The sequence below is a fragment of the Apiospora phragmitis genome (assembly GCF_038363925.1).
Source record: "Apiospora phragmitis strain CBS 135458 chromosome Unknown utg000003l:1.0-2676785.0:1.0-2680665.0, whole genome shotgun sequence".
Classification (NCBI taxonomy): domain Eukaryota; kingdom Fungi; phylum Ascomycota; class Sordariomycetes; order Amphisphaeriales; family Apiosporaceae; genus Apiospora; species Apiospora phragmitis.
In genome coordinates, this window is record NW_027117401.1 from 1,217,990 (window position 1) to 1,241,947 (window position 23,958).

The 23,958-nt window shown below is 42.9% G+C and overlaps 5 protein-coding genes across 5 annotated transcripts; 3 read left to right on the plus strand and 2 right to left on the minus strand.

The window, feature by feature from the left end:
* Positions 1–11,045: 11,045 nt before the first annotated feature.
* Positions 11,046–12,139, plus strand: PG994_002762 (uncharacterized protein; the record flags this gene model as incomplete). Its single annotated transcript, XM_066854171.1, has 3 exons — positions 11,046–11,232; positions 11,332–12,036; positions 12,084–12,139. The coding sequence occupies 3 exons, from the start codon at positions 11,046–11,048 to the stop codon at positions 12,137–12,139; spliced, it is 948 nt and encodes a 315-aa protein (XP_066720026.1).
* A 1,359-nt stretch (positions 12,140–13,498) lies between these two features.
* On the plus strand, positions 13,499–14,129 carry PG994_002763 (uncharacterized protein; the record flags this gene model as incomplete). The annotated part of the gene is made up of 2 exons (XM_066854172.1): positions 13,499–13,588; positions 13,638–14,129. The coding sequence occupies 2 exons, from the start codon at positions 13,499–13,501 to the stop codon at positions 14,127–14,129; spliced, it is 582 nt and encodes a 193-aa protein (XP_066720027.1).
* A 992-nt stretch (positions 14,130–15,121) lies between these two features.
* On the minus strand, positions 15,122–16,810 carry PG994_002764 (uncharacterized protein; the record flags this gene model as incomplete). Its single annotated transcript, XM_066854173.1, has 1 exon — positions 15,122–16,810. One exon carries the CDS (start codon positions 16,808–16,810, stop codon positions 15,122–15,124), a length of 1,689 nt encoding a protein of 562 aa, XP_066720028.1.
* Positions 16,811–17,068: 258 nt separating this feature from the next.
* On the minus strand, positions 17,069–19,553 carry PG994_002765 (uncharacterized protein; the record flags this gene model as incomplete). The annotated part of the gene is made up of 9 exons (XM_066854174.1): positions 17,069–17,148; positions 17,213–17,269; positions 17,435–17,905; positions 18,015–18,035; positions 18,101–18,238; positions 18,306–18,522; positions 18,580–18,752; positions 18,822–19,245; positions 19,368–19,553. 9 exons carry the CDS (start codon positions 19,551–19,553, stop codon positions 17,069–17,071), a joined length of 1,767 nt encoding a protein of 588 aa, XP_066720029.1.
* A 544-nt stretch (positions 19,554–20,097) lies between these two features.
* PG994_002766 (class V chitinase) lies at positions 20,098–23,845 on the plus strand (the record flags this gene model as incomplete). The annotated part of the gene is made up of 2 exons (XM_066854175.1): positions 20,098–21,217; positions 22,677–23,845. 2 exons carry the CDS (start codon positions 20,098–20,100, stop codon positions 23,843–23,845), a joined length of 2,289 nt encoding a protein of 762 aa, XP_066720030.1.
* Between the last annotated feature and the right edge of the window lie 113 nt (positions 23,846–23,958).

Consider the following 23,958-nt stretch of genomic DNA (forward strand, 5'->3'; position numbering starts at 1 on the left):
TATTAGAGAACTAATACTATATAATCTTTCCGAATATTTTTTCTAGCCGTGCGGAGGTATTTTATTTTAATTATATCGGGCCTAAAAAAAGATAAAACAAAATATATCACCTTATAAACTCGTATTTTAATATAATAATAAATTACGCATAATATTTTATAAATTAAAGGATAACCTCTTTCCTATAAATAAAAAATAAAAACGCCGTAAAACAATTTATCGAGGTTTTAAAAATCCTGCTAAATAAGCTTTAACTCGTATAACGAGCCCTCGGAAAAGAATTTAAAAAAGAGATCACTTTTTATACCGTAATCGTACGAACCTACCGAGAAGCTCTAGAGCTTATACCGGCCTTTATTAATTAAAAGCTAATATACGAAGCGTTATTTTTAAAGCTTCGCGTATTATTAAATATAATAACGGACTAAAAGCTATCGGAACAATATCTAACGGAGCAACTATATCGAAACCCGGCTATAAATACGTACCTAACTAATAAACGGTTTATAAATAACCGTATAAAAAGAAACCGACCAGCTTATAATAATAAATTACCGTATAATAACTAACTACTAAAATAGGATAATAATTAGCGACTTATAAACATATTCTAACTTAGGTTATTATATAAGAATCGGCAGTTCAAATAAAGAACTTACTAAATCTATTATAAATAAAGCTATTAATTAATAAACCACTTAACTAAAAAGCGAACCCGTATAATAACCTAATACTTTTAAATATATAATAATATTAGATAAGAACTATTTACTTCGGACGAATATAAGGATTTCGTTTAAAATTAAAAAAAGAAAAAAAAAGAGTTAAAAACCAATGAAAAAGAGTACGACTACTTTAATCCGGAAAACGTATAATAAAATATTACTTATTTAATAAACGCCGCGTTTTACTACCGGCTTATTAATAAAGATATCTACTCTTTAAAAATTACGTATAAGCCGATTAATTTAACCTTAATAACCTATATAGCTAAACTTATTAAAAAGAGTTTTAAAATACCGGCGCCGCCTTGTTTTTAATAATTAAAAAGCTTTAAATAAAGGCTTACATATAAAAGAACCTAGATATATAAATTAATTAAACCTCGAAAAGCGTTAAAATTAAGTTTAAAAATTTAAAGCTTATTTTATTAATTAAAATAATTAATATATAGAACTTATTAAAAATAATTAAGTATTATATCTTAAAAATTATAACTACTTTCTTATTATTATTATATAACGCCGAATGGTTTAAAATATATTATAATAATATCTTTAATTTTATTATATAAAAAGACGGCGAAATATTCCTTATAATTAAGAAATAAGGACACCCGTTCTTTAATACCGGCCGTATAAAAACAATATTATATTTTATTAAAAAACAGCTTCGATACCTCTACCGACGTTTTAAACACCCTCGTACAGAAAAGCTCTATACTCTCTTAAAGAAAGCCGGCCACGAGGACGTCGACCCTGCTGTTCTTAACGAGATCTAGAAGTTCTGCTCTTAATACTAAACGAACGATCCGGCGTTATAAAGATTTAAATTCTTATTATAAAATAAATATAAGTTTAATTACGAAATTATTATAAATATTATTTATATTAATAAATAAAACGTACTTTAAATAATCGATATAAATATATCCTTTTAAACGGCTATATTCTTATATTTACTTAGCGTATAAAATACTTAAAATACCCTTTATAAATACTAAATATATATATATTAAGAACCTCTTAACTATGTCTCGTATAATCCGGGCACATACTTTTAAAAAAAGTTTCGAAACTAACGTATCCTATAAGCGAATGTCTCACACAAGCGAATATCCTACTTTCATAAATTTCCTTATAGCCTCAACCTTTTTTTATATTTTTTTACGTCTAAAAATATTATAACTTTAAAAAAAAAGTAATATAATTCTAACGCTTTAAACGTTTTAAAAAAACTTAACTTTAAATATATAAAAGGCTATATTAATTTATTACGTTTTATTAAAAACTTTATAACGTAAACGAAATAACTAACCTATATAACGCGAAATATTTATAAATTCTCGAAAGCTTTTAAATTTTAAAAAAAATACGATTATTCGATATATTATTAATTTAAATACGCGATCGTTTCCTCTCCCGATTAAATAATATAAAAGATATAACGAATCGATTAATTATCTTACGTAACGCGGGACACGTCGACGTTAACTAGGCCTCTAACTTTATATAATAATAACCAGACCTCCGGACGCGTTTTAACCGAAAAATCGATTATTAAAAAGTCCTTTATAAAAATCCGGACGCGTATCACGCGTAATTTACCCTTATACGAAATATAATTTATAAATACGAGATCTAAAAAGAGGATATCTATAACTTTAACGAGACAGGCTTTTTTATAAATTAAATCTCGTTCGAAATAATCGTAACCACCTCCGATTAACGCGGAAAGCTTAAAGTAATATAATAAAAAAACCGGGAATAAGTTACAATTATTCAGGGCGTCGGCATTACACGGCTACGCCATCCCTCCGTACATTATCTTTATTAAAAAAACGCACCTCTCTTCTTAATACGAAAACAGCCTATTATTAAAAAACTAGGTAATCGTAATTATTAAAAATAACTAAATTATAAATAAAAAAAGCGAGGATTAAATTTAATACTTTAATTAATATACCAGGTCTTATATAAAGGGTAATTATCGCCTCTTAGTCTTAAACGGCCACGAAAGCTACCACTCGACAGCTTTCGAGCTCTATTATAAAAAGAACTCGATTATTATACTTTATATACCTTCTTATTCGTTATATAAGCTCTAACCTTTTAATATCGGCTATTTTTATACATTAAAAAAGGCGTACGGGAAAAATACTAAATATTTTATACGGGCGCATATCACCTACATTTTAAAGGAGGACTTCCTACTAGCGTTTTTAAAAGCGTTCCAAGGGATTTTCACCGTTTCGAATATATAAAGAGCTTTTTAAAAAACAGGACTCGTTCCGTATAATCTAGAATATATTATGTCATAATTAGATATAAAATTATATACTTTAATACTTTTAGGGACGTTTTTCGGCCTACTTATTCCTTAAAAATTAAAAACCTTAAATAACCCGATTAAGGCTTAATCCTAAACCGAATACGTTCGAAACCGTATCGTACGGTATTAAAATAACTTTTTAACGTTTATTTTAATTAGCTTTAATTAAATCGTAAAGGCTATAACGTATATTATATACCGAGTTACTTTTTTAAAAAGTAAAAACGCGATATTTCGAAAGTTAAATAAAATATTTAACCGGCGCCGCCGTATAAAAAAGAAACGGCTATAAAATAAAGGATTATTTCGTATATAAACTAAAAAAAACCTATAATTTTAAAAAGATATTAATAAATAATTATAAAACGAATCGCGTTAAAAAAATAGTTATACGAGAAACGTTTAAAACACGCTTATAACGCTATAGAATTTACGAAGAGCCCGGGCATAATACGCGTACTTATTAGAATAATATAAAAGTATTTAGAAATAAGGATTCCGATTAATTTTAATATATTAAATACGTTATAATAAAATTAATTTATATTTTATTAAAAAGGGTGTAAAAGAATGAGACATTCGCTTATATAGGATATTCGCTTCGCTTGTGAGACACGTTAAGCTTTAAAAAATCTATCCTTTTAAAAAAAGTAGCACCGATAAATAAATAACGAATAATAAATCTTTTAACTTAATACTTACCGAGTATTATATTAATTTCGTTAGTTTAAAAAATCCGTTAAGCGAACATTCGGAAAATAACGTAAGCTAGTAAGCAGCTTAAATCATACTGCGCAAGGCACTAAGTTACGATCTAAAACTCTTCCGCTATTATTAAAGCCTGGAAGGACTTATTCCGTTATTTTATAGTCTTGCGGCTATGAATCCGAACCCTCAGAGTTGTTCTAGGGATATTATACTTCTCGGTGGCTTATTTTATTAACGAACTATTTATAACATCCTGAATCGCGCGTTATAGTTATAACTCGTTAAGTTTACGGCCTATCGAAAAGAGGAAAAAAAAGGAAAAAGATAGTATTATTTAATTAACTATAAATTAAAAGCTGACTAGTTTATATACTAATTTATATATAGTGCTATTAGGGGCTATTTAAATTTAGGGGTCGCCGTTGCATGAGGTGACCGTAGCACCGTCAGCTGGCTTATAGTTTTTTTTCTTTTATACCTTTAAGAAAGTAACGATTTTATTTTAATTAATTTTACCGTTATAAATAGCTCGGCTTAAAAAGATATTATACTTTATAACGTACGCTAGACTAAATAATTATACGGTTTAATCCGGCGGTACCGAAATTAGAGAAAGAAAAGGGACGATATCTTATAACGTTTAAGTACTTAGGAATCCAAGGTTAGACGTCGGGCTTGAAATATCCCGTAATATTGCAAACGATTACTCCGTATAGAAACCGGGTATTTCTCGCTTAGGCGGCGGTTATTAGACTATTTATTTTGAAGAAGAATATAAAACATCCTCTTTTCGAATTTCCGAAATCGGTTCTACCGGTCGGTCCTATTAATATATAAGAGCGGCCGGTAATATTAATCGTACGAGCTTACTTTTAAAAAATCCGCTTATCGATATATTAACTCCGTTTCCCTAGAAATAATAATAAAGCTCTTTTTAAAATATACGGTTAACTTAACCGAACTAGTATTCGATCTATCCTTTAAACTTTATATTAAACGCCTTTTAAAAAGATATTCTTTTTATCTTAATATATAATATTTTAAAAAGTATTATACAAGGTATATCATAAATAGTTCAGGTATTATCTCTTTAAAAAATACTTTTAAAAGTTCGAGTTCTTAAAAAACGAGGTTAACGTTCCTTTTTTAAACTATTAAAAAAATCCCGATATCTTAGAAAATTTCTTTATATATAAATAGTTCGGGGTTTAAAATCGTTGGTCTGTCTAGGTTCGATACGTCCAGGCTCGATCCCGATTCGCCGACCGTAATTAACTTTATTTTAATAAAGGTTATCGTTTTATAAATTATATAATAAGGTTATTTAAATATATAATTATATATAATTTAACTAGTTTCGCATATAATTTAGAACTTAGTCTCTTTTTTATAATATATACTTAAAAAAAGGGGTTCCTCCCTCGTACGGTTAATTTAATTCGGCTCTTCCTTCGAATCTCTAACGGGCGGAAATTCTCAAGGCTCCTTAGCACGGTCGCCCTTACGTCGGTAGGGGCGTAAAACCGTTTTTTTACACTTATTTATCTATAATCGTTACGAGTAACTATTAATTAATATTAAATAAACTTTCGTATATATATATAAATTCCGAGTTTAATCGAGGTTTAATCGTTATATTTTATTATTTATATTTATCTCTTTTATTAGTTACAAGGGGCATTGTATACCCCTTTTTATAAAATAGAAAAGAGGTTGGTACGCGTAGGTACGTAGCACCTTTTTTAGGGTAATATAAAAAACCTTAATTCCTACTATTCTAATATTATTATAAAAAGAACTCGATTATTATATTTTATATACTTTCTTATTTATTATATAAGCTTTAACCTTTTAATATCGACTGTTTTTATATATTAAAAAAGGTATACGGAAAAGAAATTAAATGTTTTATACGGGCATATATTATTTATATTTTAAAGGAAGATTTCCTACTAGCGTTTTTAAAAGCGTTCTAAGCGATTTTTATTATTTCGAATATATAAAAAGGCTTTCGAAAAATAAGACTTATCTTATATAATCTTAAATATATTATTCTATAATTAAATATAAAGCTATATATTTTAATACTTCCGGGGATATTTCTTAACTTATTTATTCTTTAAGAATTAAAAACCTTAAACAACTCGATTAAAGCTTAATCTTAAACCGAATATATTCGAAACCGTATTATATAGTATTAAAATAACTTTTTAACGTTTATTTTAATTAGCTTTAACTAAATCGTAAAGGCTATAACGTATATTATATACCGAGTTACTTTTTTAAAAAGTAAATAAAATACTTAGCCGGCGCCGCTATATAAAAAAGAAACGGCTATAAAATAAAGGATTATTTCATATATAAGCTTAAAAAGACCTATAATTTCAAAAAAACATGAATAAATAGTTATAAAACGAATCACGTCGGAAGAGTAATTGTACGAGGACGTTTAAGGCACGTTTATAACGCTATATAATTTACGGAAAGCCCAGGCATGATACGCGTACTTATTAAAATAATATAGAAGTATCCAGGGATAAGGATTCCGATTAATTTTAATATATTAAATACGTTATAATGAAATTAACTTATATTTTAATCGGAAAAGGTATAAAAGAATAGGACATTCGCTTATATAATACATTCGCTTGTGGGATACGTTAAGAGATTAAGGGTAAAACTATAAAGCCGTACGAGAAATCTAGGCTCGTAATATAAGATTATAAAAAATATAAAAAAGAGTCTATTTTAACCTAGTTACTAATAATCTAGCGGATAAGCTAAAAACTCCTTTTAACCCTCGGACCGACCCTAATCCGAAACTTTAACGTACGAGGCGAGCTACGCAATATTATATAAGCGTATACTTAGTCGCATAATAAGCTAAACCGACTAATTTACGCACGCTTATTAATAGAGCTCAAGAACAGTTATCCGGAAAGAACGCTATTTTAAATCGTATTACCCCTATACGAACTAGTAAAATTAAGACTTTACTAATTTAAAACGTATTATAACTACTACGTATAAAATCTAGAAATAATAATATTAATATATAACGCCTACTTATTATTTATTACGAATAAACCGGACACTTTCGATATTATAATAATATAGACTAACGATACGTTTAGCTTCGTTATAGCCCCCTTTTCTTAAAAAGAGGAAGAAAAGCTGGTAGAGGAATAATTCCGTACAAAATTAAAAAATATCCTAACTAAAAACATACTAATCGAGTTTAACGAAAGCAGGATTTCATTAAAATCGTATAATATCCTTTTTGAGTAAAAGGGACAGGCTAACTAATTAAAGCCTATTAATTCGAAAGCTATTAATAAAACCTAATAAAATATCTTTTAACGTATAAAAAAAGTATATTTAATTATTATTTATTAATTAAAAGTAGGGTATAACTTATTTATCGCCGTTTAAATATAAACCTTAAAAAATAAATATATAAAGAGCTTAAATAAGCGTATTAATTAATAAATTTAAAACTCGATACGCGGCTTAAAATATATCTCGCTTAACCTTTATCGTATAAAGATATATATTTTTATTAATAACTCGTTCGTAAATAACGAGAATTTAAGTTCTTAACTTAAATACTTAATCTTATTAAGTTAAGAAATAAATCGTACGAAAAATTAGTTTAAAATTTAAAATAATATTATTTATTAAAGCTTAACGAAATATAAAAGAGTTACACGGAACTTATTAATTAACGAACTATACGGCACGATTTTTAATATAAATAATAGTATTATATTAAGTACTACGCTTAAAAGAATTATATAAACCTTAAGATTTTAAGGTATATTGATAACCCTTTATATAAATTCGAGGTTTCTTTATAACTACCTAGTTAAGCTAGGTATAATAAACGAAAAGAGGCTTATAATCGATATTATATCCCTCCGAAAGTTATACGAAAAAAAGAGATCTTATAAATCTATTACATCGATAATAAAGATAACCTAGCAAACGCCCTTACTAAGGTATCCTTAAATAAGGCCCTCGAATAAATAATCTCGATAAATAGCTTTACCGTATATATAAAAGCGTATATCGAGAAGCTAGACTCGTATATCCTCGATAAGGTGTAACGTATCGCGATATATAACGGCACCCCTATTATTATTACTATTTTTAAACCGTTTTTTCTAATTTATAGCGAGAAATAATATATATTAATATTTAATAACTTCCTTTATTATTATTACTATTACTAAATAATTAAAATAATTAATTAAAGAACTTATTACTTAATAAAATTAATATTAAAAAGGTATAATATTACTTATACGGCTTAAGTAGGCACCGAATACCGGATTAGCGTAACCTATTCGTACGAAACCCTCGGGAAAAGAAGGCCCGTAAGCTAAAGCACCCCCTCACGGGCCACTTTACTGAGCTACCGTTACCCCTATAATCAAAGCCATTTCTACGGCTAGAATTAACGTAAATACACTATCTTTCGTTATTTTTAATAATAATACAGTCCTCCGCCTCTATACCATCATTTTCTATAGCTTTTATAGCGTTACGAGGCCCTTTTAGTATTTCGACGTCGCTAGCTTCGTCCTCGTATATAACCCTACTTTTTAACCTCCGCTTAGCCCGGCGTATATTAGTTATACGAATAAATCGTTATCCCGATACGATTTTTACTTTTTAACGTACTCTCGTAACTTTTTTATTAAGCTTAATTTAAAAATAATCGACTTAAGCTTCGAAATACGCGATTTTATTAACGCTTTAATTTAAAACTTTATTAACCTTCTTAATAAAGAACCGTTAAAAAAGTATTTTAAAAATAAAGTTAATAGTAACTAATTTCTAACTATTATTCTATAATTCTTAACTATTAAAAAGTATTTTAATAAATATTAAAACTAATTCGGTAAAGAAATCGGGTATTAATTCTTTCTTAACTACTTTTAATAATTTTAAACGTACCTAGGTAACCTTTATATCTTTTAAAATAACGTATTTTAATAATAACGGCTTTAAGTAATCCCGCGGATATATTAACCGTTTTTTAAACGTTTTTAATTATAAAAAGAATTAATACATTAATCTTAGCCTAGCGGTATATTTTTAATATATTTATTTTTATAAGTTTTAATTTAAAAACTATATTTAAATACTCTTTTAAAATAATCCTTAATTTTCTCTTTAATAAACTAAAGACTCCTATATTTAAAACCTATATTATATAATTATAATATAGTTTATAAAAAACTAACCATATTTTATTTAAAAAATAGAGCTATAAAAAATTATTGTTCGTATAGGATTTATAACTATTATAAACTAAAACAACTTATTTATTATTATAATAAAACTGTATATAAGGGATAAAAATATTTTAAATCTAATCTAAAGCTGTGGTATTACTAATCCACTTTCTAGGCGACGCTCTAAACCGCTAATTATCCTAAAGATAGCCGTCTTAGTCTAGAAACCACTGGCTTTAGACGTTGGCCCCCTTAAAAATAACCAGCGGCGGGAGGGGTACCCTATCACAGCTTACACACTCCAGGGTAATAATTTATTCCCTTTTTTCAACGTCTTTTTTAAAGGCTAGATGGCTAGTAGCTTCGGTAATTACTTAGTAATCACCGTTAATACCTTAACCGATACCTATTTCGTCGGTATTATAAAAGCGTTTAAAAGGGATATTAACTAGCTTTAAAGTATTAAATTTATTAAAAAAGACGTTAATATTTATTACTATAACCTTATTAACCCGGCTATAATTAATTATTTTCAACCTTACGGTCTTAACGGACTCGTTTCTAATTAAAAAACGAGTATACTATTATTATCTTAAAATATAAGAGGCCTTAAAAACGTTTAATATCCGCTAAGCTATAAACTTAAACTTAATTAATATTAACGCGAAGCTTAACCTAGCTTAACCAACGGCTTAATATATTAATTCGCCTTTAAAAAATAGTAATAAGACTTATTAATCTTTATTAAACTTATTTCTATTAAGTACACCGGCGAAACAGCGTTAAATATATAATCGAGGGGTTAACTATTTACGGGACGGATTCGTAAATAGCTGCTCCGAGCTTTACGTCGCGCACGGCAGCCTATATACGCTTTTAAATATTAAACGAAAACATCGTTATAAAGAGTAGTAATAAACGAAAAAAATAAGGGTAATTATTAGAACAGCTGGAACTGAAGCTGTCCATATTACTCTAAAAGGGGTGCCACGTGCCTACGCGCACGAACCCCTTTCCTGTTTTATTAAGAGGGGTATACGATGCCCCTCGTAGCTCGTACTAAAGATAGATAAAAACAATAGAATAAGAACGATTAAACCCCGATTAAAACCGGAACCACCGTACGTACGAGAGCCCATTCAATAGTAATAATAACTTTAAAAAATAAAAAGTAATAATTAAATTAAAAAGTTTTTTAATTAAAATATACGGTGAAAAGACGCGCTTATAAGGTAAAACGCGGTAGCTCATAACGGGGTAGCCCGTGAAGAGGTGCTTTAGCTTATTTAAAAAAGGGAACAGGTTAATTTTATCGCTAAAATAAAAAACTGCTACGTACCTACGCGTACGAACCCCTTTTTAATTTTATTAAGAGGGGTATATAATACCCCTCGTAGCTCGTATTAAAGATAGATATAAATAATAGAATATAGTAATATAACCCCGATTGAACCCGGAACCCACTTGTACGTACGTACGAAAGCCTATTTAACACACGGTCCTTGAATACTCTAGCTTCGGAATCCAACCACCGAAGGATCTAGACGCGACGTGCGCGTGCAGGTGTACAGTACAGTGGATATTATGGATTTTTCTGAGGGGTGAACAGTATTCGCTTCGAGCCAGATGTATTGCTGTCGCCCAAGCACTCTCTCTAGAGCAGCTAGCGAGTCTAGCTTTGTTTATAATCCAGAGCCACGGCAATAAAGGAAATACAGACAGCCATTAAACGCAGTCATGTATTCTCTTACTCAGCCGTAACCCTTGAAAATTGTACAGCTACCCGAGCTCTTTCTAACAAGCGGCCCATACCCTGTACTTACTGTGCTGCCCGCGTTTGTAAATGGGAGTTTATCATACATACCCCACCATTCTAAGGGTCGGGAGCCGCCACGGGGGAGTCTGCTCTTCCAGAACTAACCTTCCCTTACAGTTTTGAGAACTTAGCTGGCAAGATTTCCTTCCTACGCGTTAATGCAAAGTTAGCGCGCTGTAATTACGAAGCATAAACTCGAAGAGGCGTATTTCCTTCCATATATCCTTACTATGGAGGGAAAATATTACGAACTTGACCCTAAGGGAGACGTTGTTCTTACCCTTCACAACCTGAATGCACCGTTTGCGGTCTGGAAGGAAGATGAAGCCCAAAACGCACCTCAGCCTTCGACTCACGATACAGTCCTGAATATAATACAATTAACCGACCCGTGGGTGACCACTGACGCCAGGGAACGTAAGATTAAGAAGATAAAGAAGAAGAATGAACGGACGGAAGGTTAGATGACACTCGTTAGGCGACGAATCCAGCATGCGCTAATATATTGTCTAGTAGCTAACGTCCTTCCCGCGACTACACCCGCTGAACCCATTACGGAACCAACCCCAGAGCCTGAAGCCGAACCTTTTGTCGAAGCACCCGATGAACCTGGTCCTGAGATTGAACCCATTGCCGATATATCCACCCCGCCTGAATTCGCTGCCGAAGACACACCCACTGCTTCGGAACCGGCCAGCCTAGCCAACATGCCATGCTCAACACCTTTGCCTCGGGCGGATCAACCGTGGAGTCAAGCAGACATACGCATGCGGCTCTCCTCAAAGCATTTGGTCTTGGCCTCTCCTATCTTCGAGAAGATGCTGTTGGGGCCGTGGCGAGAGAATGCCGGTGTGTCAGGTTCTGACCACCTTGTAGATGCAGAGGGTTGGGATGATAATGCATTACGCATTTTAATGCATATCATTCACGGTCGCACTCGAGGTGTTCCTAGAATTGTGGGCCTGGAAACACTTGCTAAAATCGCCGTTCTGGTTAATTACTACGAATGTCACGAAGTGGTGGAAATTATGACACGAATATGGATTGACAAACTTAAATGGCGTCTGCCCCAGGAATGCTGCAGAGACCTTGTTTTATGGTGTCTCATATCGTGGGTATTCTCTGAGGCCGATCTGTTCCAGACTATGACCAAAATCGCTGTGAACAAGTGCAAAGGGCCGCTTCCTACACTGGATCTCCCAATCCCAGAAATGCTTATCGGTCAGTGCTTCAAAAGTGGCACTTGTCAAAAAGCTAACCTTATTTAGACGCCATCGATTGCAAACGACGGACATCCATCGACCGAATCATCATCCGTCTTTAGAGCCTGCTAGCAGACCTCCGTGAGGATCGAGCAGGATACTCACTCAAATGTTCGTCAATGTTACTCGAAGCACTTACGAAAGAGATGAATTGAAAGCAATTCCTTGATATCACACCGGGGACACCTCTTCTAGGTTTCTCTTTAGAGGCGACAGCACAAGCCACGCTTAACTTTCGGTCTCCTCGGTGGTCACCTACACCGCTGCGTAGCGCTTTTGGAACGCCGCCTAAACATGCCTGCAACCTTTATTCTCTTATTGTATTAAAAGTCGGCGTATCAGACAGCCTGATAGATGGGCTCAAGTTGGACAGCTTTCCGAGGGACAAGGACATCCTGCGTATGCCCTTTCCTGGTTCTTTTGCTTTCAAGCCGGCCGCAGGGCTTTCATAACTTACCATATACTACGCGAGGCAGCAAAGGGCTAACGATAAGCTGAAAGAGCAACTGCGCCTTCTGGCGAGACCGAATATCACGGACATTGCTGGAGGAATGGACGAAATCCCCTCCACTACTGGGGCAGAGCAATATCTTGTTATGCGAGAAGCATTTGAGGTGAACCGGTATCAGCACATCTGCGTGCAGCCGAAATTTCGAGATTTTTCACCGGAGGAACTACGATGGAAATATCAACTCAATAAAAAGAACTCCTACTAACGTTTCTACGGTTTTTAAGAATGAATTGAATCTATATTTGGATGGCTGCCCTGTCAAAGTGTAGAAGCGTTTTGCCAGTTGTCTTGTTCTCAACGTTGAAACTGAGTAAACGTATTCTGTCAGTTTACTGTATATAAGAATGACGGTTACGGTGTGTATTGGCCCTTCACACCAGTAGGTGTATTATTCCAACCCTGCTCTGTTAAGCTATACGGGTTTCTCAACACGATTGATGCGATCCTTATGAATCGCCTTTCCTTCGTACAGGCGATGGCTGGCCGATTTGCGACGCGTTGGTCGAGCCATGCGTACGTGCCCCGCGTGCGTTCCGGCCCTTAATTCATCCCCTACTTCCCCCAGAACGCTGGCCTATTAGCGCTACGCCAGGTTTCAGACCCCCGGGGAAACGATTGGCCAGCACCTGGAGGTGCGATGTACCACTGGGACACAATGAGTCGACGTATTAATGATTGGTAGGCCACTGTCAACCAGCAGATGCCGTACGTCAGAAACCAGATCTCGCACAACGCTGAAAGCTCTTTCTTTCCCTGCTCATTTCGGTTAACCGGTGCCGCTGCTTTATACCTGCACTCGTGCATTCAGACGTTCGAGGCGTAATCTACTACCCGCACCACCCTGGAAACGACCAGGTTAGAGCATAAAGCAAGACGGCTCATCATCACCGCCACCTGCGCCCTCTTCTCCATGCTAACGGGCAACATTATTGTCATGTACTACCTCGGCGACGTTCTCAAGAACGCCGGCGTCACCAACCAGGAACTACAGCTCGTCATGGTCAGCGGTCTCCTGAACTGTTGATGGATCCAACTAACGCACAACGTAGAACGTCGGCATCAACGCCACCTCGCTGGGCATCTCCATCGTGGGGACCTTCTACGTCGACAAGCAGGGCCTCAAATCGGCTACGCTGGTTAGCACCGGCGGCTGCGCTATCTCGCTGTTCGCGCTGGGCATCCTGTCCAAGTTCAACGACAATACCGACACTACGGCCGACGAGTACGCCGCCGTCGCTTGTACCTTCCTGTTCGCCGCCTGCTACGCCTTCGGCTGGGTCCCCATCCTTTTCCTCCTGCCGGCAGAGATGCTCTACTTCCGCATCCGCGCCCTGGGCATGAGCATGTTTAGCCTCGTCATCTGCGTCACGGGTATCTGGGGTAACTTCGTCATGCCCCTCGCCCTGCAGCATTTGGGGTGGCGCCTCTGGATCCTCAACGGCGGCTGGAACCTGCTCTTCTTTGGCTTCGTCTGGTGGTACTGGATTGAGATCCGCGGCAAGACCCTCGAGGAGATTGGCAGTCCAGGACATAAGAGCTAACTCCTTAGAATATGTATGACTTGCTGCTCAGCTGATGAGCATATGTCTTCTGTTACAACTCGACGTGTTGTTGGGGCCCGGCATCTGTCATGCTATGATGTTGGCATTGTGCAGTGGAATTGGCCTGTTGGAATTGGGGTGTGAGGTCAGGTGGTTTGTCCTGGTGGATGGAGCCTGTGGCTTTGGCCTGCAACTGTGCACCGCATAAAATGCAGGCTCCAGGCCCCTCGCCCTGATTGCTCAGCAATCAACGTCAAATCAATAACGAGAAGCACTAGGGGTCCTGAACTACCACCATTTGCGCAGGCTCTGGCCAATCTAGAATGGGTTGCACGGGTTGAAGTATGTCACTTGAAGCAATTCATGAGCGCAAGTATTAAAGCATGGGAATCTGCACGCATCCACTGCACAAGGCCAAAAATAACTGGGTTTCGAGATGTCCTTGCCAGTAGCGGCAAAGACAAGAAACTCGTCTCCAGTTCAATCAGGGTGACTTCTAGAGGCAAGCTGGCGCTGGGAGAAGCATCATGGAGGTTGCCTTATAAGGGAGCTCCTTTTACGGTGCGATGGTTCTGGCCTGTGCAATTGATGAGATTCAATCGTGCCCGGCTTTTGCGGTTGAGAGTCTGGCTACAGGGGAGATGATAGGGCTGAGATCAAGCGGCTAGGCAGATTGCGGGGAACTGGACTACCGAACCATTCGGTACAGCTCGCTCGCCTGGATTTCTCCAATCTGACAGACAGATGCAGATAAGAGATGGTTCCGCTGTATGAGAAACAATATGCATCAATTGGATTTGACGTTAAATCGATATTTACTCTAAGCTGTCTCCTACTGTCATTTCCAGCCACGTTTCTGTTGCTCTCATGCCCATGGGTCTTGAAGTTGGCCGGTTTCGCTGTGAGTAGGGGGCCTTCAGTGCATAGTCGATGGTTAGGCCATCATGATTATCAAGCATCCGTGGTTTGCATCATGCCCACCGACGTTCTATCTAGAGGTCACTCAAGCCCGACTGGTCCGAATCAGGGCAGACGTTCCGCGGCCCGTAATAATACTCCTCACGGCAACAGTCTATCTCTCTCTCCTTGCGATCCGCCCGGTCTCGGGCCCGCGACCGGAACCCCGTCAGCCACGCCATGCTATACTCCACCCTGCCCACCCCCGCGGCGCCCAGCGCCTCTCGGATGCTGTTTCCTGGATCGAACAGCCCGAACGCTATCTCCTGGTCCTTGGCCTCGTCATACCCCCAATGGACCCATCGCGGATCTCCGTCCCCGGGGACAAAGTCGTCGTCGAGGCTCTCGTGGTTGGGGCGATTGCGGCTGTCCATCATGGCGTCCACGTCGCAGCCCACGTGCGCAAGGTGCCGGAATCGGTGGTTGTGGGCCTTGGCGGCGGCGAGGCCCTCGAGGGCGCGCGCGAATCGCTCGGGGCGCGTTTCCTCCGCGCAGCCGATGACGGAAAGAGACCGAATGCCGTCGGGCACGACCCGGACCAACAGCTGCTGCCATTCGTCGTCGTCCTCGTTGTCAGGCTCTTCATTGGAGATTGGGCCGCAGATGGTGCGCCACTGTATGGTTAAATCCTGCAGGGCGGCAAAGCCGATGAAAGAGGCCGCTAGTCTGCTGTTGTCGTTGCCTGTCGTGTCTTGATTCTTGATCGTTGCCAGCTGGAGGTCCAGGGACCGAAGCGTCTGCCGACAAGAAGCCAGGGCTCGTACCACCCCGAGCGGCTTCAATGGGGTCTGCTTTGGCCGCCCATCTGTGGGACCAACGCCGTTTTCCAAGTACGTGAGTCCGCAAAGAATGGGGCAAGCCGAGATGATCTGTTGCAGCTCCTCTTCCTCGAGCCAGGCGCTCGTGAGGCGAAGCACTCGAAGCTGGGCCAGGGAAGGCCGTGGTTGCAGGGATCCGAATATGGTGGCGGTTCCGAAACAGCAATCGACCGCGAGCATCCGCAAGCCTTTGGAGCGGGCGATGACTGTCGCAGTCAGTTTGCCTAAGCCGCTTGGCTTCGTGTACCAGCTGCGGCCGGGATTGGCGCAGAGGTGGATGCTGGTAAGCGGCAGCTCCTCGACTTGGGCGATGCAAGACGGAACACGGTCGCTCGAATCGTCGGCGCATTCGCCTAGGCTGAGATGGGCCAGAGATGGAAAAGTGGTGATCAGCTTCGCAATGAAGTCGATTTTGGTGATCTCGTTGGCTTCGTTGGAGTCAGACGCCATGAAAGTTCTCAGGTGGGCTGCCTCGGGCATGGCCAAGCTCCTGCGCCAGACCTTGGGCATCCTCTGGAGATGGCCATGACCTAATGAAAGCGCCTTCACCTCGCGGACCAAGCGAGCCGGAGTATCACCCGTAGCAACAGATCCGACAAAGCGAAAGAGATGCGAGTATCGAAAGGCAAATTGTAGATCGGGCTCGAAGCCACCCATGCACATATGATGCAAAACAGATTGGGCAGGCCCGCGCAAGGCGCTCGAGACCAAACACAATGACCGCAGATCCTGCGTGTCGGCCAAGTACCGTTCTTCGGCCACCCAATGGCTGTCGCGACCGGAAAGGGTGACAGGTGCGCCTAGGGCATCCTCCCAGCGGCAATGCTCACAGAACTGCGCAAGAATGAGGTGCAATACCTCAATCGGCAGGCGGTGCAAGAAGGGCGCCGCGGAGTTGTCTGCCATGACTGTTGCAGGAGCGTGGTCAATCTTGTTGGCGATGGTAAAACAGCGTGTTTTCGTTCAAGTGAGAGAAGGCCAAGAGGCCTGCATTCAATTAGAAGGAGAGTGGGTGGCTCTTAAATCATTGCGCAAAGTGGATATTCGACTAGGTAGATGCAGCTGCCTGTGTGTAGCAGGGAATAGGTTGTAAATCCACCAGACTTGCGTACTTAATTCCCACTTCTTCCCAGTAAGTATAGATATACATGGCCATCATAGTCCTTACGCCACCTTATCTAACCAACTATCGGCAGGATATGGCATGTACCCTCGGTGCCAAAATACAGCATTATTATACACAGCTATAGTTTCAAGTAAAGTTAGTGGGTTTTACTCGAGGAAGGAAAGGGATTAGCTGTAACGTACCCATAGCATACATGGAGAACGCCTCGGCACCTTTATGTCCAATGTGCTTTTCTTGGCCTGGCACTTGTTTACCTTTAGAAAGGTTTTCTACACAGCCCGGGTGGATGTCGGAAACTTTGTTCCCTTTTGGGCCAATGCAATATAAGTCTTCTAAAGGCGTACGTATAATGAGTAAGTTCCAGAGTGTTGGTAAGTAAGCAGGTATGCACTGATTAAACTTACCAAGATGATATTCAGCACCTGCTAATACGTTTGAATGCATTGCCTCATGAAGAAGAGTGGTGACCAGGAAGCTTCCAAGCCACGGAATCATGTGGCTGCTATCCTTATTGTTCTTAGGGTCGTACGTGCTGTCCTTGGCCATCAGCGTCGAAACAGAAGCCTTCTGGGCCGCTGTGGCCTTGGATCCAATAGGAACGTGAAGATCGCCATAGTGGATATTAGCCGCTATCGCCTTCCTCTCAAATATCTCCCAGCTGTTGAACTTGTGAGGGCAGAACATCATAACCTCATTCAGGAGCTTCGGCTCGGCGGGTCCATATACGTATGCCCTCATTGCTTTCGTTGGGACGTCGTACATTTCCTTTTTGGTCGAACCGTCGCCACATACACCCTTTTTTCGAACCCAGACCTCTCCGTCATCACGGCTTGGCCCGTATCTGCGCTGTATTATCCAGACAGCACCATCATCATCTACATAGAAAATCAGCATTAAACAATAGAGAGAAAGTGAGTATGCGTATGTGTAAGAGAAAGAGGAAGAGTATTAAGAGTATTAAATAAGGGTGTAGCCGAAACTTACACCGTGATTTGCCAGGGTGACCTACGCCGCGTGGAATCTCGAGTTAGCTTCACTGTCTTGATAGGAGAGGGGGTCCTAGATCGTACTTTCTTCATACGTTTCGCGATCACTGTTCCTCGTATCATAGAGTCCCTTCTCGGTGCAGAGCACGTGAATGTGTCGATCGCCTGACTTCTGGCCTTCCTGGTATTCTTTATACTTCTTCAGAACAGAAACCGCCGCGTCTTTAAGCTGCAGTCAGTTATGTATTGACAGGACGAGACGTAATGCGGAACAACGCGCTGCACTCACCTCTAGTAAACTTGAGTCTTTTCATTCCTTCCGCATTTTTCGCTTCGTTCTTGGCACCATAATAGATCCTGGAGATAATCGTGTTATAAGACATCCAAGCATTGTGTTCATCATAGGTCCGGGATGCGTGAGGAATCTTTTCGGGCTTGAGTTTTCCAGAGTGGTCGTCTTGGTACATGCCGAAAATTAGGTCGAGATGCTGAATCATATTCTCCATCTGCAAATGGCGTGTTAGACTTGAAGATGTATAGGTATGGGAACAGGAACAGCTCACGATGTGTACTGCATCACTCCAAGCAATTTCCAGTAGAGGCCCAAATTGCCGATGGTCGCAAACAATTCCGACATTTTCGTAGAAGTCGATAACGCCGCGTCTGCGAATCGACTGGCTATTAAGAGCATCATTGAATGCGGTGGCACCCGCTGTGTCATTTGTCAAGATAGAACCTGGGGCATAGTCAGTACCCACAGCCTGAATGTGAAATATAGCAATGTGTGCCGTGGAAGACAACGCACCATCATAGTCAAGGCCGCCCAGTGGAAAGGTAAATGACACAGGTACCAAAAGGCCAGTGAGGATCAACGCCTGAAGCCATGTATGCAAGCGAATGGGCCACATATTGGCCTTGGGTATATCGTTCGAAACGGGAGCTGGCGTTAGGATGAACAACGAAGGTATGCCAGAAGCAGTCAAAAGCTCATTGCCTTGCACTTGACGAGGCATGCCTTCGTCTATGTAAGTAGCCAGGCCGCCCCATTCTTTCGGTTGGTAGTGTGTACTTCCAAAGACAAATATTATGCCTGCCGGGGTTGGACTCGCCAGAAGGCCCGGCCGGATGCAACCAGGGCCAGTGAGTAATTCTCGCCTCGGTATGCAGTCTCCTGCAAGGGCAACATCGTACCATGCGAGGTGAAGAGATTTCATCCCAGGGGTGATTTCCTTTACGAACAAATCCAAGCCCAAATTTATTTCCTCCGCGGATGAACTCCCAATGGAGACGGGCCTTTAGTCACCGATCTAGGTGGTAGTGAAATTTTAGCATTCATGCCGCTCCATAATACAGTTGCCTGATTGAGCTCTATGGCGGTCCAGACGCCCAGAGAGCCCAGGAAGCCAAGAAAGCCGAGCTGTGCCGCACCGCTGTGACACGCTGTGCCACGCTGTGCCACGCTGCGCCGTACACATGCGCTATCGATACCACCATGCTGCTTTGGGGATATTCCATAGCGTACCGAGATTGTATCCATTCTGGGCGAAGCTCAATGGCACTCGGTCCAAGCTGGTTTCGGAACGGGCCGTTTGGATCTCAGGGTTTAAAGTTGTCGATAGTAAATGATGACTGGATAAAAACGGTTTTGGTGGGGTGATCCACATGCCCACTCCGCTGTGTGTCTGACAACCGCATTCGGTCCGCAGGACGGCTGCTCAAAACGAAATAAGCACTCCGAAGGTTCACACCAGGATGAGTTTACGTTGTCTTCCGATAGCTGCCTAGGGGATACTGCAAAAAATGATGGTTGGTCATAATCATGCAAGGATGGGGCGCGAGGCTCCGGTAATAGCATGTGTTGAGTCCAGACTCGGAGACCTCTCCCGGACACCACCGGACTAGAATCCTGGCTGCTGTGTTACTGCGTGTAGTATGGTAGGGTATATTATCCGCCCCTCATGCTTGCGTTTACTCCTGGCTGATACTCATCAATTCCGGTATTCTTCTTCTGTGAACTTGCTGTCTCCCCCATCGAAGCCCTGTTCATCTATCCCAACAGGCACTTCGAGACCCAAGCCATCATGGCAGCGACGGGGCGGCGGGTGTTCGGGGCAGCGGCGTCATGCGCTTTGCTGCTCCCTCCTTCACCAGCCCGGTCTCACTTATGCCGAGACCACCACATCTACTACTTTTTTTCCGAGCTGAGTCCCTGTCCGGCCAGCTGTGGTAGCGCCTTTCCCCGAGACTGGACCGTCTACCCGTCCGTCTCGCGTCTGGCCTTCTGCTCAGAGCCGATTCTCTTTGACCTGAACCTATACAACCCCGTCAACGACAGCTCCAGCGGCTCCAACGTTCGCGCTTGCACCGTTGGGAGTGGGCCTGTCAATACCAAAAGCACAAGGAGAGAAACCTCTGATGGCGGTGATGATGTTCATGTCTGCTCTTCCTCTGTAGCCCCAACTACGACAGCTCTTAAGTTCGGTCGTCGTGGCCCAACAGCAGACGCCAAAGATGCTACCAGCGCGCTGAACCATGTGCAAGAATACTTGGACTCTTCCACGGACTGCACCAAGAGAATCATGCTGGGCGCCTCCAACGGCACTATTGTCGGCGTGTATGCAGGTCACGCCTTGAGCAAGACGGCGGCGCAGGCCGTCATCCAGAAGCTTCAGAGCCAGGCTCAGCTTGGTGCTTCTGCCAATATGATGGCCGTACAGCTTTGTGACGGGTCGAGAGACCGACACCACGTCCTGGGTGCCGCCCTTTCCCTCGACGGCGATATCGCCGCAGTTCAAGCCGCCCTCGCCGCCTGGAATAACGGAACCTGCGCGGGCGGTTTTGACAGGGTAGAGACGTTGTCCCCGGTCGGGATCATGGAGGCCCCGCAGCACAGAAGGAATGCCACAGCCTTTCTGACTAGCTCCAACTTCACAACACATCATTCCGGTCACCTTTTGTCCCGGGCGTCGGGCTACTGCACGACCCAGACAGTGGAGGACGGCGACTCCTGCTGGTCACTGGCCAACGCCTGTGGCATCTCGCTGGATGAGTTTTACAAGTTCACACCGGCGGACAAATGTTCCACTCTCCAAAAGGGCCAAAAGGTCTGCTGCGACAAAGGCTCTCTCAAGCCGCTTCCCCAAGACAACGGCACTTGCTATACGCACACCGTCGAGGCCGGCGACAATTGCTACGACATCGGTCTGCCCTGGACCCTTAGCATGCAAGACGTAGCAGACTTGAACGACAAGAAGACCTGGGGCTGGAGCGGCTGTGGAAACCTGCCCGTCGGCCTGCAGATCTGCCTCAGCGAGGGCTACCCCCCCGCGCCGGCCGAGCTCTCCAACGCCGTCTGCGGCCCCCAGAAACCTGGCACCAAGTTCGACGGCCCCGTGACCGACACCGAGGCCCTGGCCCACCTGAACCCATGCCCGCTCAACTCGTGTTGCAACATCTGGGGCCAGTGCGGCATCGACGATAGCTTCTGCACCGTGTCGACGGGCCCGACCGAGAACCCCGGCACCTCCCAGGCCGGTGTCTTCGGCTGCATCTCCAACTGCGGCACCGAAATCGTCAACAATGATTCGCCGCCGGCCCAGTTCCAGCGCGTGGGCTACTACGAGACGTACAACTGGGGACGCGAGTGCCTACACCAGCGTGCGGCGGGGGCCAACACCATCGGCTACACCCACATGCACTGGGCCTTTGGCAGTGTGGACATGAACATGAACATCTTCATCGATGACCAGTACGGGCAGTGGAAGGACTTCATGGCCCTCAAGGACGTCAAGAAGATTGCATCCTTCGGCGGTTGGGGCTTCTCGACCGAGGTGGCGACCTATGCCGTGTTGCGTGCGGCCATGGCGCCAGAACGCCGGGAAAGCTTCGTCGCCAGTCTGGTCGCCTTCGCCCAAGAGTCGGGCGTAGACGGGATTGACTTTGACTGGGAGTACCCCGGAGCCCCCGATATCCCGGGAATACCTGCTGGCCAACCGTCAGATCCCGTGAACTACTTGGCCACGCTCAAAGACTTGCGAAAGGCTCTGCCGGATCATGTTTCCATCTCCATCGCCGCTCCCGCCTCCTTCTGGTACCTCCGACCCTTTCCGATTAAAGAAATTTCAGAGGTGGTTGACTACATCGTCTTCATGTCCTACGACTTACACGGTATGTGGTCTCCCATAATCCATCCATCAGAGAATCACACTAACATCCATCACCAGGTCAATGGGACTACGGAAGTACGTGGGCATCTCAGGGCTGTGCGGCCGGCAACTGCCTGCGCAGCCATGTCAACCAAACAGAGGTTCTTTTGGGACTGTCCATGATCACCAAAGCTGGCGTGTCGCCCACCAAAATTATGGTGGGTGAGTCCAGCTACGGGCGGTCTTTCAACATGGCCAGCGCCGGCTGCACTGGGCCAACGTGTCTCTACACGGGCAGCAGTAGCCAGTCTGATGCCACGCCCGGTCGCTGTACCAACACCGGTGGCTATCTGGCTAACGCCGAGATCAACGAGATTCTGGCGGATAAGTCCCGATCTGTGCAGTCCTGGCACGACGACGAGACGGCTTCGGACTACCTGGTTTATGATGGTGGGTGCTCCCCCAGGATGGTGCAATGAATATTATTTGTGTGATTGCTAACAAAAGTTTCCCAGATCTACAATGGGTTGCCTACATGTCAGCAGAAACAAAAGAGGCCCGGCGCGAGAAGTGGAAGAATCTGAACTTCCTCGGAACCATTGATTGGGCCACGGACTTGCAGGAATTCAGCTCGGCAGACAGCCTGGGACCTTCGGGCAACTACGACCAGGATGTTTGTGTGAACGTCTTTGACGATATGATCTGGGACTGGGTCAACCCGGCTGTCGCCGCCCCGGTGAACTGCACCAACCTGCTGCAACCATCGCCGCTGCCGTCCGTCGTGACGCTCACGGCGTTTACGACCATCACCTTCGTCTCGGGGGGTCAGATCAGCACGACGGACATCTCGACTGTCTTCCCGGTTTCCGAGGTCAACTTCCAGCCCTTTACCGTGGGCGACGCCGACGTGGTCGATGGCTCAGTCCTGGTGTACCACCCCGTGCCGCGAATCACGGCAGATCCCATCGCACTGCACGTCCCTCCTGGCTGGACTGTGACTGCTGCTGGAGGAAAGCCCGGCGAAACGCCTCCCTCGGCCACCACCATCGGTTTGCCGCATGGGCAGCCCAGCGGCGCCGCCAGCAGCACGACCACTACCACCACCTCATCCGACGCAGCAGGGTTTCTCCTCATCCCCTGGCTGCCGACGGTCAGCTATCCGCTCCCGCCCATGGTCACGCCTAAGATTGTCGCACCCACGAGCCTGCCTCCGGACGACCGGCGTCCCGTTCCTGCCCCTCCGGTACCCAACGTGAAGGACTGCACTGGGCCTGGATGCAGTCGCGGAGATGACTGCATGGGCGACGACTGTATCCGGGGTGGTGACTGCATCGGACCGGACTGCACGGCCGGCGGCCAATGTCGCGGGCCCGCTTGTGTGCGAGGCGGACAGTGCATAGGAGATAAGTGTACCCAGGGCGGAGGCTGCGAGGGCGATGATTGTGTCGAGGGAGGCGGCTGTTCCGGCCCTTCGTGCACCCAAGGCGGCGGCTGCAAGGGATCTGGCTGCAACAAGGGCGGTAACTGCGTCAAGACGCCACTTCAAGATTGCGGGTCGGGTGGTTGCACCGGTCCCAACTGCGGCTGTGTCGGCATGTGGTGCGCCAATCGCATCACCATCAGCGTGTTGCCGCCGCCGCCGACGAGTGGGCCGTCTCCCCCAAGGCCAAGCCGACCTGCTTGACGGGCTGCCCTACGCTCCCCCGAGACAAGCCCTGCAACCTGCAGCAGTGCCCGCCCGGCCGCATGCCGACGGCGCCCCGGTGCACGACGCAGGTGGCGGCACGGGACTGCACC